Source organism: Engystomops pustulosus, chromosome 3 (assembly GCF_040894005.1).
Source record: "Engystomops pustulosus chromosome 3, aEngPut4.maternal, whole genome shotgun sequence".
Lineage (NCBI taxonomy): Eukaryota > Metazoa > Chordata > Amphibia > Anura > Leptodactylidae > Engystomops > Engystomops pustulosus.
In genome coordinates, this window is record NC_092413.1 from 142704943 (window position 1) to 142721095 (window position 16153).

Genomic DNA, 16153 nt, shown 5'->3' on the forward strand with positions numbered 1-16153 from the left:
TGGTTGCGTCTTGAAGGGGTTAATCCAGCCCTGTTGATGTTTCTTTTCCTTTGTGTATAATACCTTGCAGTATACTGTCTGATATCCATACATATGAATGATGCTATTTCTGTATCCTTATAACAACTGGTATTTCTTTTTCCTGCAGAATTCCTGAGATCCAGCAGACACACAGCCCTTGTATGTTCTCCCTTGCACTGCAGACTTTCTCTCTTTACAGGTATTCACACTGTGCGTTTCTCCGGGTCACACTTGTATCAGGACATGGATATGTCCTGTAATATCACCCCTGTAATATCTACTTCTGACTGAGGAATTACACATCTCATACACAGGAGCTCGGACATCCAGATGATCACTTCCATCAGTAACAATTCATGTAATCCAGGCTTGGAGGGAGAATGTGTGACACTCCTCCGTCCTCTCTGCTTCTCCTATTGGAGTGAAGTGCACAGCTGCCTCCCTGGGGCTGGTGCTTCCTCTCTGCTAGTCAGTCAGGCCAGCACCGTCCTCCAGCATAGACGTGCTTGTCCTCAGTGCTGCACATAGCTGACATATTACCTTCCCTCCTCACCAGACACTTATGGTAAGTTTCTGCCTCACCTCATCCCTATTCGTATAACAATAGTGGGAAACTAATGCTATTGTCTGACAGACTGCGTTTCATTGTTCCTATTCCGTCCTCCTGTGGGAGGGGGTGACATGTCAGGCAGATAAACTTCCCTCTAACAACTCATTATATCTGGAGCCATTGTACTGTATGAAGGGTGTAACTGGGAACAGAAATGTGTTGTACTTACTAATACATACAGGCAGGTAGTAATCCACTATTATACAGGTTAAGTACTGTGCTATATGTAACAGCAGGGGGCTATGGGTAGGGGAACAGTAGATGGAGACGTAGTAACAGAACATTATACATTACTATATGAACTACAAGGCTGGAGCAATGCCACTGTACACTGTGAGGTTCCTGCATAGCGACTTGATCATCAGGTCAAAGGTGAAAACTACAGTGGCTCCCATGGGACAAAATGGGAATTTAACAGTAACACGTGTGATTCATACAAAAGGCCACTAGATGGAGCTATCATAATCACATAATGCACATTAACCCCTTCCCGCACCCTGACATAGAATTATGTCATGGCGATCGCCCGGGCTCAGAAACTGAGCCCAGGCGATCCCAGCAATACACAGTATCCATGATCCTGCAGTAACAGCCGGGCTTGCGAACATCGCAATCACATCTATTTGAACCTATAGACGCCGTCGTCTTAGTGACTGCGGTGTCCATAGTGCATCGCACGACGATTGGCACCCTCCGTGCAGGGCACAGAGGTGCCGATCGTTGCCATGGCAACCCTGAGGTCCGATAACGACCCCCAGGGCTGCCTTTAGTAGCAGCCTGTTAGGATTGTGCAAAAAAAGTGATCAAAAAGTAACATTCACCCCGACATGATACCAAGAAAAAGTGCAGCTTGTCCCGCAAAAAATAAGCTCTAAACCAGCTCTGTAAACAAAAAAAATATAAATGTTCTGCCCGTTGTTACATGGCAATGCAAAAACAAGCAAATTTCTCACAAAATTAGTTCTAAATCATGCAAAACTATTTCTCCATAAAAAAGCTATACAAATGGGGTATCGCCGTAATTGTGATGGCCCATAGAATAAAAATAGCACATTATTTTTATGGTGTGGTGAACTTCCGGGGGAAAAAAAATCCTAAAAGCCATAAATAAGAATTAATGATTTTTTTTTAAACAACAACCAAGAAAGAGTTAGGGCGCATTCACACGATGTGTTGCGTTGCGTTGTGCATTGCGTTACATGCTAAGGTTACATTGCGTTTCCACTGCATCTGCTAAAACGCAATGTAACCTCATCATGCAATCAAGGCTGAAGCCAGTGGAATGCGTCAAAAACGCATTATGTTAATGTGCCCTTAATCAAATCTGATTATCAGCTATTGAGCCCCTGGTAAATGATGGACTTGTAAAGTGGAAAAAAAATAAAAATAAACATTTTATAACCTGTAAAATGTGACAATCCAGATCTTCCGTTCTCTTTGTGAAGTTTTTCGTCATTAAATACTTTGTGACGGTTTAATTTTTGCCTAAAATTAATATATTGTCCAGAAAAAAATTACAGCTTGTAAATTACACTTTTATTTTGTTTTAAGCCCTGTGAAGCATCTAAAAATGAGAAAAATTGCACCCAAAACCTCCTGAACCTTCTAACAACCTAAAAAAGAGAGAGGATGCATAAAACCCTATGCCGATATAAAGCAGACATTCGGGAAATGTTAGTTATAAAGTTACTTGGGTGCTATGACTATCTGCCTGAAAAGCAGAAAATTTGGAACTTTGAAAATGATTAATTTTTTTAAATTTTTGTCAAATTTCAATTAAACACAAAAGATATCATCAAAATTTTTCTCTTACTTTGTTTCCTCGTCACACACTGTACTACAATCTCAAAATCCCCTGGATATGTTAAAGTGTTACAAAGTTATAACCTCCTATAATGATTTTAAAAATCAGGTCTGGTCCTAAGGCCCTAAAATGGCTTAGACACAAAGGGGTTGTCTGTGATTTTACAAAAAAAAAAAAACAAAGGTAGCTGGGAGCGGGCTGCTTAAAAAAAATAAGCATGTACTTACCTACCGGCGCCCTTGAGGTGTCCCGCACTGCCGTTGCTCCAGTCCATGCCCCATGTAAACGAACATGGCTGTGGAAGCCGCACTGCAATCAGTCCTGATGTGCACAATTTTGGTTGCCCCTACATCCGACCCTGGATCTTCTGAGTTTAGGTAGGCCGACATCTTGTTTTTCTGTCTGACTTTGTGCTGAGCTGCTCTCTGCCTGTAGCCCCACCCTTGCATTCCAGGGTGAACTCACACAGAGACTTTCTGCTGGCAAGCATCACTTCACACTCTGAGGAGAGTAAAGCTACAAGCTACAGACAGATAATATCTATATCTAGGGAAGAGGGAAGGAAACGGTGTGTTATAGGTGAGTTAGCAGAGCTGAGTGTGTCATTGTGTGTTATGTCCATCTCATAGATCTCATCATCTCTGATCTGTCTCATCTTTCTTTTCATGTGTCAGATTATAGAACAATGTTCAGAAGCTAAGTGAAAGTGTATACAAACCTGGACCCTGATAATCTAACCACATTGTCAGCTCACAGAACTAGAGGAATCATATTGTGTCTGCTGAGAGAGTACCCGCCAACACCCTGGTATTTTCCATCGACCATCAGGGAGTTATAGGAGCCGTTCAGCAGCCAGAAGTGCCGGCTCTTCTTAGTGAGTGGAGCCTAATGAACCAGCTTACTAAGAAGAGCTGTGATTCTCATCATTATCCTGTTTAGCTGACTTGATGATGTCAACAGGTTTATTGTGAAAACTACAGTGGCTCCCATGGGACAAAATGGGAATTTTATAGTAACACATTATTTGTACAAAAAGCTACTAGATGGAGCTGTCATAATCAGATATTACATATTAAATAAACATGACATGATTGCTGAAGACATGAATATATTATGGGAGACCTTATGTTTATTGGATGTGGAGATCCACATTTTTACCAAATAGTGTATTTTTATTCCGGGTATGTGACTTTTATATCAGATGCTTTGATCCATTCTGATATAACTCTGCAACTGACACCTTATCAGTGGTTCTGCTTCATGTAAGGCACCAGAATCACAATTATTCTTGATATCTGTGTACATATTGTTAATATTACATGTCTAAACTACCTTTCCTTTATCTTGTCATTTCTTTGTACCACAGTTTTTGACAAAGACTGAGTCCTTCCGTATTTCCATAATAAGACAAATGTCTTCACTGACAAGCAGGAAACCGAGTGTCTGACGTTATTCTAGATCTAGCCTTGGAGTTGTGGTGAGCTGTCACTGCCGCCATGTCCTCTGCAAGGAAAGAAGGTAAAGAGAGCTCCTATGTGATACCCATGTAGGGGCTACTATGTGGTAACTGAGAGGTTTCTGTGACAAAAGCAGGGTCCTTCATCTTCCATCATATATTGTATGTATATAATGCTCACACTGGTTATGTCTCTGAATATGGCATTGCACTAGGCAGCAGTATACTCATTTGGTTCTTACAACCTGCAGCAAAGGACATGCCATCAGGAATTCTTGGGCCTGATATCACTGCCCATACACTACTCTAATTTCCATAATAGGTCTAGTACTCATTCAGGAGTCAGACTTGAGTCTGAAGTTAAGGGCTCTATCACACAGGCATCTTTTCACACATGGGATTTCTTACTGAAGCCATTCTGGCTTATGGACACATACAGATTTGTTTTCTCTCTCCTGGCTTCAGTGATTTTTTTTTTTTTTTTTTTTTTTAAATGATGTCTTACTGAACATTTTTTTTAAATGGGGTCATTCACACTATGCACTATGCTATGCTACATTAAATCAGATTTTATAGAGGTTCTCTTATCTGTCTTATTATTTTTCTCTTGTGACATCCCAAACCAGTTTCTTTTTTCCTGAAAAGAACATTCTCCCATGCAAATTGATACCAAGTAAGAAACATCGGGGCAGTAATAATGGGGTTGTAATTCACCTGTCATATCTGATCTAGCAGTAGAGAGTAGCAGGAAAGTATCAAAAGAGATGTGGATGTCTCCACCTAGGCTGTTGTGTATGCTGTCTCTGATAGGTAGCTTGCTGCATTTTTTTGCACGCAAGTCAATACCTTCAATTTATTCAAGAGATCTTTCACTGGCTAAATCTTGACTGCAGATGATATCATGAGGTTTTATTGCCTAGATTTGAGATATACTTTCTTTTACAAGGATTATTGTCTGCTTATATTTTGAAGGTACGTTTTTCCAAGTTCAAAAGCTATGCTCCAGATGCATTAAGGGAAAGGGGATGTTTCATTACTTACATAAGTTTTCTGCCTCTAAATTTTTCTGCCACCCAAATTTTCGGCACTAGGAGCTGCTTCCTAAAGTAAGCAGCTCCTAGTGCTTCAACAAACGCTGCAAACCTCCGGTAACGCTATCAAACACTGCAGCGGGGTACAATGTAATCTTTGACAAAAAAAGGGTCTAAAAAAGTAAAGTACTTTAGTAAGCAACTACTAGTGCCGAAAATTTGGGTGACAGGTCCTCTTTAAGTCGCAAATGTGCAGATGCCATGATTGTGAGACATTGTAGGTGAGCAAACTGCTACATTTTTCACATGCCAACTGCATATTTCTCATGTGATTTATCAAAAAATTTTAAATTTAGGTGCAAGAAAACTTCAAGCTGTTAAAACTCGCTGATATTTTTTCTGCAGTATTCTGAATGGGATCATGTGTCAGGATTCTGTGCTTTAAAACCACAGCCAGGGCTGCCTTTGACAGCTGCCGGCTGTCTTTTCAGTTTGAGTTCAGTTTGTGTGCAGCTGTGCCTTGAGTAATGGAAGGCTGAACCAGTCAGCTGCTGGGGGGCGCTGTCCATTACTCCCTTTGTACAGTTCCATCGTAGACTGCTGGTTAATTCTCAGTCTTCTGACACTTGTGTCTTTGCTATTGCTGCTTGCCTTGCTTTTCTGTTTATCTGACCCCTGCTTGTTCACTCAACTATTTTTCTGCATATACGATTCTGTACTCCATTTATCTCTCTATTGTGACCTTGGTTGTTTGACCATTTTTTTGTATTTGTCCTGTTTTGTGTTCCCACTTAAGCAGAGAATGGGATTTTCTTCGAGATTGTCCCTTGTCACCTTCCATACTTTGAGGCAAGCAGACAGGGCTTTTGGGGGGCTAGAGCTTAGGGCTCTGTCTTGTTTCCCCAATTTTCCCATTTTACAAACATTAAAAAACACATCCCCTGCTATCGTACCCACTATAAGGCAAAACAAAATTTGAGCTCCAAAGACAATAAAAAAACTGATTAAAATACTGATTAAATCCACAACCACTTCATACATTTTGGCGCCCCTATGTGTCATCCTGCCCTAAAGGGTAAATGGAGAGGGCTCACAGGCTGAGCACTTTTCATACAGGTGTTTCTTGTTTTATTTAAAAAAAAAAAAAACCCTAATAAAATATGTTAGTTGCTTCAGTGAAACCTTACTGTGGTACCTTAAAGGGAACCCATCATTAGAAATTGGTCCAATAAACCACTACCTGTATGTTGTCAAGCAGCTGAGCAGCTTCTAAATGATGTTTCTTTCTGGTGTAGTGTGGTAACATCCAGAAAATCTACTTTGAAGTGAGATGTAAATTGGTTTAATGAAGTCAAGGAGGCAGAGAGTTTAACACTAAAATCAAACTTTCCCTGCCTTAGAATGCCCCATTCATTGTGCCTGCATTCAGGGACATCATTGACCATATCTCCTGAAATCAGACACATGATGTCAATCACTTAAGAGGAGGTGTTCATTGGCAAGGAGAGCTTTACTTTGGTGTTGTACTCTCCCCCCCACCCCCTGACTTTTATACAACCAATTGACATATCAATTCAGAGTTGATTTTCTAGAATGATGCCACCAAGCTGGGTCATGATCTTAACATAATCTAGAAGTTGTTTATCTGCTTGTCAACATCCTGGTAGTGATTTATTAGGTCAATCTCTGATGACAGGTTTCCTTTAAAGCGTAGCTCAGAAGTTACTAGGCCAAAAACAGAAAAATAGTTTTTACATATTGGAGAGAGCCTTTGACAACAATTCCAACAATACCTATTTCTTGTTACTGGCTATTTCCTAGCCTGAGATCCAGCCTGATATGTCTATCAGCCCTACTTATAAAATTATTTTCAGCTTTTACTAAAGTTGGACGAGCACTTCCTGGTTGTGACATCAGCTAAGGGGACTGAGCAGGGCCGGTGCCAGCACTAGGCATACCTGGGCAAGTGCCAGGGGCCAGAGCTGCTGGGGGTGCCCACATAAGGCTGTACAAAAGGAATTCATATAGCCACCCATCTCCCTTTAGTATATAGCTAGCCAGCCCCCAGTTTGCCCAGCACAAAAAAAAAAAAATTAAGTTCTCATCTTTCTGACTAACTGGACAGATTCTTTTCTTGCTTTAGCTCCAGGTTAGCATTATACCTCACATCATTATACAGGCTGTTAGTCATGTGTATAGGAGTATCTCACATACACACACATACACACACACACGCTACAGGAGGCGTCAGCACCAGGAAGCACATGGAGGAGACATTACACCATTATACAGGCTGTCAGTCAAGCACTGGGGGTGTGGCTGTGCCTCTCACTCAAGAATAAGCTGGGCAGCTGAATATGATAATGAATCATTAGACCCATCTCAGATCATTTGCATACAGATTTGGTACCTGATTGTTTAAGTTTACAGACATGTAGAGGGAAAATGTAGGGGTAGGGGCAATGCTATTTAATGGAAGTTTATGAAAATATATTTAGCTTTGGGGGGTTAATTTACCTGACAGGTTCTCTTTAAGGAATTTAAGGAGGGATGTACATACCAATGAACTGTAACTATTTTCCACTTACATCACCTCCACCTCAATTGGTTGTGCCGGGCTATGGAGTGGGCCAGTGGAGGACGTGTAAGGCCTCAAGCTGTGCAATATCTATAGTTACTGGCATAAGTTATAGCGCAATGCTACAACAGGCAGGACCTGGCCTAGAATTATCCGGCCGCCCAATCAGGTGCCATATATATGAGGAAGCAGGAGCCTTTTATTATATCCTTCGCATCATACATCCCCCTTCCTTTCTTCCCTGACCTGTATATCAAAAGGAATGTGGCAGAATCTCCAGGAATTAACTTTTGACATAGTAGCCATGTAGTGTGAAAAGAGAAGGTTGGGGGGAGCAGAACAGTCAGCAGAGAACATCTCTCACAGCCAAAAATCTGAAAAGATTTTATTTTTCTATTGGAATCATGGGGCAGATTTACTTACCCGGTTCTGATACGATCCCCGAGGTGCGTTTTCTGATGAGGATTGCCCCATTATATAGGCCGGTCCCATTAACCCCTAGGCGCTCCACGACGTTATACTACGTCCCCGGGGCTAGATGCTTAGCGCACCGGGACGTAGTATAACGTCCAGCTTCTGGGACCGGCTCACGAACGGAGCCGGTACCAGAAGCAGCGGCTGTCAGCTGTCTATTACAGCTGACACCGCGCTGTAACACCCGCGATCGGAGCCGACTCCGATCGCGGGTGTTAACCCCTTACACGCCGCAGTCAAGCATGACCGCGGCGCGTAAGGGTGTTCCTGCTGTGGATCGGATCCCCCGTGCCGTAAAATTATGCAAAAACACTTAACACTACACATTATAATAAATAAAAAATAAATACATAAAATATAAGCCCCTAAAATGTCACTTTCCCATAAAAAAACTTAATAAAGTATAAAAAACATAAAAACACAAAAAAACCCCGCATATTTGGTATTGCCGCGTCCGTAACTATCTGCATAATAAAACAGAATTGTTACTGGACCCGCACGGTAAACGCCGGAGGAAAAAACCCAAAAAACGTTCCGAAAAAAGATAATTTTTAATTAATACCCTATAAAAAATGCTCTAAAAAGTTATTTAAAAAATTTTATGCACTCTAAAATAAGCCCACTAAAAAGAACAACTGTTCTTGCAAAAAATAAGCCCCTAACAAGATTTGTCAGCCAAAAATTAAAAAAGTTATGCATATAAAAAGATGGTGATGCTAAAATGAATAAGATTTTCTCCAAATTAGTTTTTATTCAGTACAATTGAATAAAATACACAAAACCCCCACATATTTGGTATCCCTGCGTCCGTAACAATCTGTATAATAAAACAGAATCGTTATTAGATCCGCAAAGTGAACCCCGTAAAAAACAACCTAAAAAAACTCTCTCTGAAAAAGATGATTTTTTATTAATGCCCTTTAAAAATGCTCTAAAAAAAGTTATTTTAAAAAGTTACGCAATCTAAAATTAGACCACTAAAAAGAGCTATCATTCTTGCAAAAAATAAGCCCTTAAACAGATTTGTGAGGTGAAAAATAAAAAAGTTATGCATATGAAAGACGGTGATGCTAAAATTAACAACAATTTTGCCAAATTACTTTTTATTCAGTAAAAATGGGAAAAAATAAAAAATATATATAAATGAAGTATTTTCATAATCGTGGCGACCCATAGAATAAAAATAATATACTATTTTCATGGTATGGTTAACGGACAAAAAAAAAACACATAAAAATTTTCCTAAAAATTGATGATTTTCATTTCCTCCACCAACAAAGAGTTAATTAAATCTCACCAATTAGCTATAGAGGCCCCAAAATTATGTATTAGAAAAGTGCATCTCATGTGGCAAAAGAAATAAGCCCCTATAGGTCCTCAATAAAAAAAAGAAAAAAATTATAGCCCGTACAATGTGACATAGCAAATCTGATCTGGATGGCGCCTCCTTCCCTTCTATGCCCGGCCGTGCGCCCATACAGCAGGTTACCAGCACATATGGGGTATCCGTGTACTCTGGAAAAATTGGGTATCAAACTTTGTGGAGCCTTTTTTCATTTAATCCATTGTAAATGTTTAACTTTCCACCCAAAATGGGTGTATTGTGAAAAAATATTACAATTTGCAGACTCCACCTCCATTTTGTTTTAACCCCTATAAAACACGTAAAGGGTTAACAAACTTCTTAAAAGTGGTTTTTCATACGTTGAGGGGTGTAGTTTCCACAATGGGGTAATTTATGAGTCTCACTATTATTTAGGCCTCTCAGTGTCAATTAGTAGTTGAGCAGGTCCATCTAAATACAGGTTTTGGCGATTTTACAAAAAATGTGAAAAATGGCACCCAAATTCTGAGCCTCATAACATTCTAGTAAAATATGTGGAATCTTAAAAAACCATGCCAACATAAAGCAGACATTTGGGAAATGTAAGTTATGAATTTATTTGGGTGCTATGACTATCTGCATCAAAAGTAGAGAATTTAGAACGTTGAAAATAAAGAATTTTTCAAAATTTTTGCCAAATTTAGTATTTTTTCATAACTAAACGCAAAAGATTTCATCCAAATTTTTAAACTAATTTGAAGTACAATGTGTCACGAGAAAACAATCTCAAAATCCCCTGGATATCTCATAGCGTTCCCACGCTATAACCACTTATAGTGACACAGGCCAGATTTGAAAAATGGGGCCGCGTCCTTTAGGCCAAAAGAGGCTGAGTCCCCTAGGGGTTAAAATGACAGGTATCAGCAAACCTGCAGCTAATGTGAACAATGTGAGCTAATTTTTTTTATTCCTCTGCTCTGTTAAATAATCTGTAAAATAGTTTTTCAATAATAAACCATCACCATTCAATATGTTGTGCTAAAATATCGAAAACATTCCAAATGGGGTGGACTGGAGTTGAATTACGGTATATTTCTTGTTTTTCTTTTTTCTGTAAATGGGGAAACCTACAGAAACAATCCATCAACAGTTAACATGTCTGTTTTACTATTCCTCTAAACTGCTTTTGGAACATCTTGAAACCTGGTTTGCGTTACCAGGTTTCAAGATGTTTAGGATGATTATGATCCCATACTGCATAGTTTCGATGTGTTTATAAAAAGTAATGAAATTGTAAAGGTCACCTACCTGTTCTGAGAATGTCTGAGTACACCGCCACTGTTAAACCTAATAAGCAATCGCTTGTGTGTGGGTTGTTTTTTACTTACCTTATTGCCTGGCATTTATAACAAGGACATTTATTGTAAACAAGTGCAAGATCTGACCATAGTGTAATATTACAGTGTCTGCATAAAATGTTGCTGACTCTGTATGTTGGCTAATGTTTGTGAAGTGTGATAACCTGATGCAGGGCAAAGACACATTACAAAAGACATTTACAAAAAAAAATCTAGTTTTTTTTTTTGTTGAAAGTGGAAATTTAGATTATATATAGTATCATGTTACAATGTGACCAGAAGCCTACAATAATCATCACAATATGCATTTGTTGGTAACACTGAGGTATTACTTTTAAACTCCTGCTGTCATTAGTGGCTAAAGATTTGGCCACACACAGTTGCTGTAGCGTACAGTACTTTTCTACATCTAGCTGGCCTGCTTTACCTGTATATGCTTTTTATATTCATATGCGTTTTTATTCGCATGTGTAGTTCTTCTTGAGCACTCTCCATTCACCCGCAGCTGAAGTGTGACGTAATATTACGTCACGCGTCATTAAGGAGTTAAAGAGAATCTGGCATTTAAATTTGCCCACTGAAAATAAATACTAAATTAAAAATTATGGTTAAAACATTGATATTTCCCTAAATGGTTCATTTCCATGGCTGCAATGTTAAAAAATCAGTTTGCAAACTTATATTTAACTCACCTAATTTGAGTCCATCACAATAAGCCCTGCAAAGTAAATTCTACTTGCATTGCTCTGCCTCCTTATTCCTGATTGGCATGCTGTTGTGTGGGACATTGAGAGAGAGCTCTATTACATAATTTGGAACTTAACATCACCCTGGTCATATGATATTATCTAGGTCCCCATGTATGTATCTGATCACAAGAAATCATGGAAGTCCTCCATGGACTTTCTACTCCTTCCCATGCCTCCATGGAGGCATGCTGTGATGTCATGTTATCAGTTACATACATAGGGTAGGCGTTGCAAATATAACTCTGTAAATGACCTTAGCATGTCATATGACCAGGGTGATGTCATCTGAGAAGAGGCCCGGGACATGGGAGATGCCGGCTGAGCAGGACCATTCCCTCTGATGCCTGATAATATAAGATTTATGTTAAGTTAATTTATGATGGAAGGGAAACAATATTGGCTCAAAGAAGGGTGTCAGTTTATTACTATTGCTCTATGGGAACCTGTCTATAGCTGTATTTTGGTGACAGGTTCCCTTTAAGATAAGTCCTCACTAGAGATGGGCGAATTGATTCTAACAAATTTTAGGAAAACTTTGATTCGTCACGATTCCGAAGTTTATCCCCTTTATTAGCTAAATAGGCGCGAGCACAACGTGTTACATGGGGCAGAGAACTCTGGGAAGAAGAAAAGAACACCATCGATCACATGTGCATGGATGTAAGCCAATCAGCGACCGGCAGGCTTATGTGATGTCACAGCCCTATAAAAACAGGCAGCCATTTCCAATCTTGTCATTTCACACTGCATGTGCTGTCTATAGCGTCTATCTTCTTGTGCTCAGTAGCTGCTGGAGTGATTTTTTTTCTCAAAGTCCAGGGTGTCAGGTCTTGTGCTTCTGTATACCCCCCATTTCAAGTGCTTTTTTGTTGACAAAGTAGATATCAGGAAATCCATGTCAAATCCACATAGTTGCTGGAGTGATTTTTGCTCCAATTCCAGGATGTCCGTTTTGGGGGATCTGTATACCCCAAATTTCAGTTCTTTTTTGTTGTTGAAGTTAATAGCAAGAAATCTGTGTAAAATCAACATAGTTGATTAACCAATATGTCAGACAGAGAGGTGGCAGATGGAGCAGGCACAGGTCGCAGCACAGTAAGGGGACGTTGCGGCAAGGGTGATTGTGAGGCCAGAACTGCCGGTGTCCTCTAGTGGAAGTGTGTTGATAAACAACCCAAAGGTTCTCGATTGGTTGACTAGGTCATCCCCTTCCTCCCATATGACATCTGACAACCCCAGCCAAGAAACTGTGGGTTCGTCAGATAAAAGCCTTAGTTGGCATGGCCCAGCAGCAGGTCATCGGCCCTCACCTGTCCTCAACCAGCCTCCGTCCTGTTCATTTCCCTCAGCCAGAGATCTACTAGCTGGTCTGGGCTCAGCGCCACTATACAGCGAGGATGAACTCTTTGAGGACAGTCAGCAGCTACTTGGAAGGGAAGAGGTGGGGCAGACATCCGCTGCCTGGTGCAGTAGGTGGTAGTGATGGGAATTCAGGTTATTCTTGGTGAGCTGGCTCTTTAGGCTCTGCTAACAAATATCCCATTTACTGGTCATCTCTGTTTTGGATCAACTCTTGTTTGTTTTTGGCTTTAGCAATACTGATAGATTATTGACCGATTGAAAGCGGACACTGACGGATTAAATGAAGGGCAAAATCATAGTATCATAGTATATAAGGCTGGAAAAAGACGCAAGTCCATCAAGTCCAACCTTTAAGAATTAAATAATTGTTTTATCCCCATAACCTGTGATATTTTTGCTCTCCAGAGAGGCATCCAGGCCTCTCTTGAACATGTACATAGAGTCCGCCATAACAACCTCCTGCGGCAGAGAGTTCCATAGTCTCATTGCTCTTACAGTAAAGAACCTTTGTCTGTGGTGAGGGTAGAATCGCCTCTCCTCTAGGCGTAGAGGATGCCCCCTTGTCCTGGTCACAGGCCTAGGTATAAAGAGATCTTTGGAGAGATCCTTGTACTGTCCGTTCAGGTATTTGTACATTGTAATGAGGTCTCCCCTCAGTCGTCTTTTTTCTAAACTGAATAATCCCAAATTTTGTAATCTGTCATTGTATTCTAATCCCCCCATTTCCCTAATAATCCTGGTTGCTCTCCCCTGCACCCGTTCCAGCTCTACTATATCCTTTTTATACACTGGTGCCCAAAACTGTACACAATATTCCATGTGTGGTCTGACCAGCGATTTGTATAAGGGCAAAACTATGTCTTTATCATGAGAATCTATTCCTCTCTTGATACATCCCATAATTTTATTTGCTTTGGCAGCAGCTGTCTGTCTCTGGTCACTAAAATTAAAGAGAACCCGTCATGCAAAATAACCCCCCTAAACTAAATATATTTTCATAAACTGCCATTAGAGAGCATTGCCTCATGAATAGAGTGGACAGCTTGAATATGCTAATGCTTCATTGGACATTTCACAGGTCATTTGCATACAGCTTTAGGACCTCATTGCTTAGGTTTACAGGCATGTAGAGGGACAATGAAGGGATAGAGGCAATAATAATAATATAATAATAATTCTTTATTTATATAGCGCACACAGATTACGCAGCGCTGCACAGGCATGTCAAATTGGTCCCTGTCCCCAATGGGGCTCACAATCTAAAGCACATCTGCCTTGCAGCACTGGGGTCCTGGGTTCGAATCCCACCCAGGTCAACATCTGCAAAGAGTTTGTATGTTCTCTCCGTGTTTGCGTGGGTTTCCTCCGGGTACTCCGGTTTCCTCCCACACTTCAAAACATACTGGTAGGTTGTTTAGATTGTGAGCCCCATTGGGGACAGGGACCAATTTGACATGCCTGTGCAGCGCTGCGTAATCTGTGTGCGCTATATAAATAAAGAATTATTATTATATTATTATTATTGCCTCTATCCCTTCATTGTCCCTCTACATGCCTGTAAACCTAAGCAATGAGGTCCTAAAGCTGTATGCAAATGACCTGTGAAATGTCCAATGAAGCATTAGCATATTCAAGCTGTCCACTCTATTCATGAGTGGGAGGCACAGCCACACCCCCAGTGCATGACTGACAGCCTGTATAATGATGTGAGGCTGTATAATCATGTGCTTCCTGGTGCTGGTGGCCACGCCCCCTGCAGCCTGTGTGTGCATGTGTGTATAGGAGAGATACAGCAGCTCCATGCAGCCATGTTACAGCAGAACATGTCAGATTCATGTGTAGCTGATGTCTGTGTCTCTCACCTGTATATTAGGAGGATGCAGCATGTCAGCAGATGCAGCACACACACTAGCCATGCTTTACCATACATTACACACAGACATGAGCAGGGGGAGGAGAGGGGTGGGGTAACAGGGGTGACATCACTGCCTCTGACCATGTGACCAGTCTCATTTACATGATAAAAAGTATGTGATTTTACAATGAATAATGTATGAAATAACTAGATAAAGGCTGGGATGGGATCCTTGTGAGCTGTTCCAACAGTTAGTAGTGACAGGACTAGTGACACAGACCTGATGACAGGTGTCCTTTAAGTTTACCATCCACCAATACCCCCAAGTCCTTTTCAGCTACAGTTTTACCAAGTAATTGAACGTTTAGAACATAATTACACTTTTTGTTTCCATGGCCCAAGTGCATAACTTTACATTTATCTACATTAAATCTCATCAACCATTTCTCTGCCCACTCCTCAAGCTTCCACAAATCCCTCTGTAATGCTAAACTATCGACCTCAGTATTTATTACTTTACACAGCTTAGTATCATCTGCAAATATTGAAACTTGAAAAGAAGTGGCCCCAATACTGACCCCTGTGGCACTCCACTAGTAACCTCAACCCAATCTGAGAATGTGATCAGTGACGTCATTGCAAATGATCAGTGACGTCATTGCAAAATTACTGCCGATACCCTCTCTACTCTTTTGGGAGGTTTCAGCGTTTAACAGAACAGGTTCTGTCGTAATCTATGGAATCATCTGATGTCAGTGTAAAAAGAGTGCACTCTTTGATGTTATAGTGGGATCTTGGTCCTCAGCTCAGTCCTTTCGAGCTGACACACACGTTACCTTGTCAGGCTGCGTTCCCGCTTCACTTATTTGGTGAAGTTTGCCTCTGTAAGTGCACATGGAATTGAAGAGTGAAGCAATTCTAAGAGCGTCATGTGCGTGTCATACTAAAAGACAGCATTGTTTGAAGACTAAACCACGCTCCTTATGCATATTTGAGCATGGCACAACATTCTACAAGACCCTACAGGCTCTCTGCAGCCAGAAAATACCTGTTTTTTTAACTTGATTCGACATGATTTGATTAGGGTCGAATCAAATTTTTTCGAAAAATTTGTTGAACCTGGTTGAATCGAATTTTGATTCCGGTATCTCCTGCTCGGGTCTTATATGCCGTGTAGCACCCGGAGTGAAAGGGGACCTGACCATAAAGGGCATATGCGCTGTTCTGTATTCACCTCTTGGCAGAGATCGCAATAACGCCTCTACAAGCGTCTATGACGCATGCAGAGGCTGATTTACTCTTTCTTGTAAAAGCGCTGGCTCTCCGCAGTAGCGATGTGCAGCTGCCACCTGCTAGTGTGTAAGGAGCAGAGCGGACAGCGGAGCGCACAGAGCAGTCACGTGCACACCGACCCACTACACTGCAGAGAGGTCTCTGCTTCTGCCAGCAGAAGGGAAGATGAAGCCACGCCCCCCTGAGCACTCACTGCTGCCCGTCACTGTCTCCTCCAAGCTCATTTCACATATAGGGA

The 16153-nt window shown here is 40.9% G+C and overlaps 1 protein-coding gene across 8 annotated transcripts in view; it reads left to right on the top strand.

Annotated features, from left to right (window-relative positions):
- The first annotated feature begins 414 nt into the window (after positions 1-414).
- ERICH1 (glutamate rich 1) overlaps positions 415-16153 on the top strand; it is a 69675-nt gene continuing 53936 nt past the window's right edge. For 2 of the 8 annotated variants that reach the window (XM_072142351.1, XM_072142353.1), the window contains exons 1-2: positions 415-586; positions 3802-3953. In XM_072142351.1, coding sequence (XP_071998452.1) covers positions 3932-3953 — 22 coding nt within the window. In that variant the 5' untranslated portion in view covers positions 415-586; positions 3802-3931. Of the gene's footprint in view, positions 587-2878; positions 3015-3191; positions 3310-3801; positions 3954-16153 lie in introns of those variants that run through there. The other 6 variants (XM_072142347.1, XM_072142348.1, XM_072142354.1 and 3 more) reach the window with 5 other exon arrangements.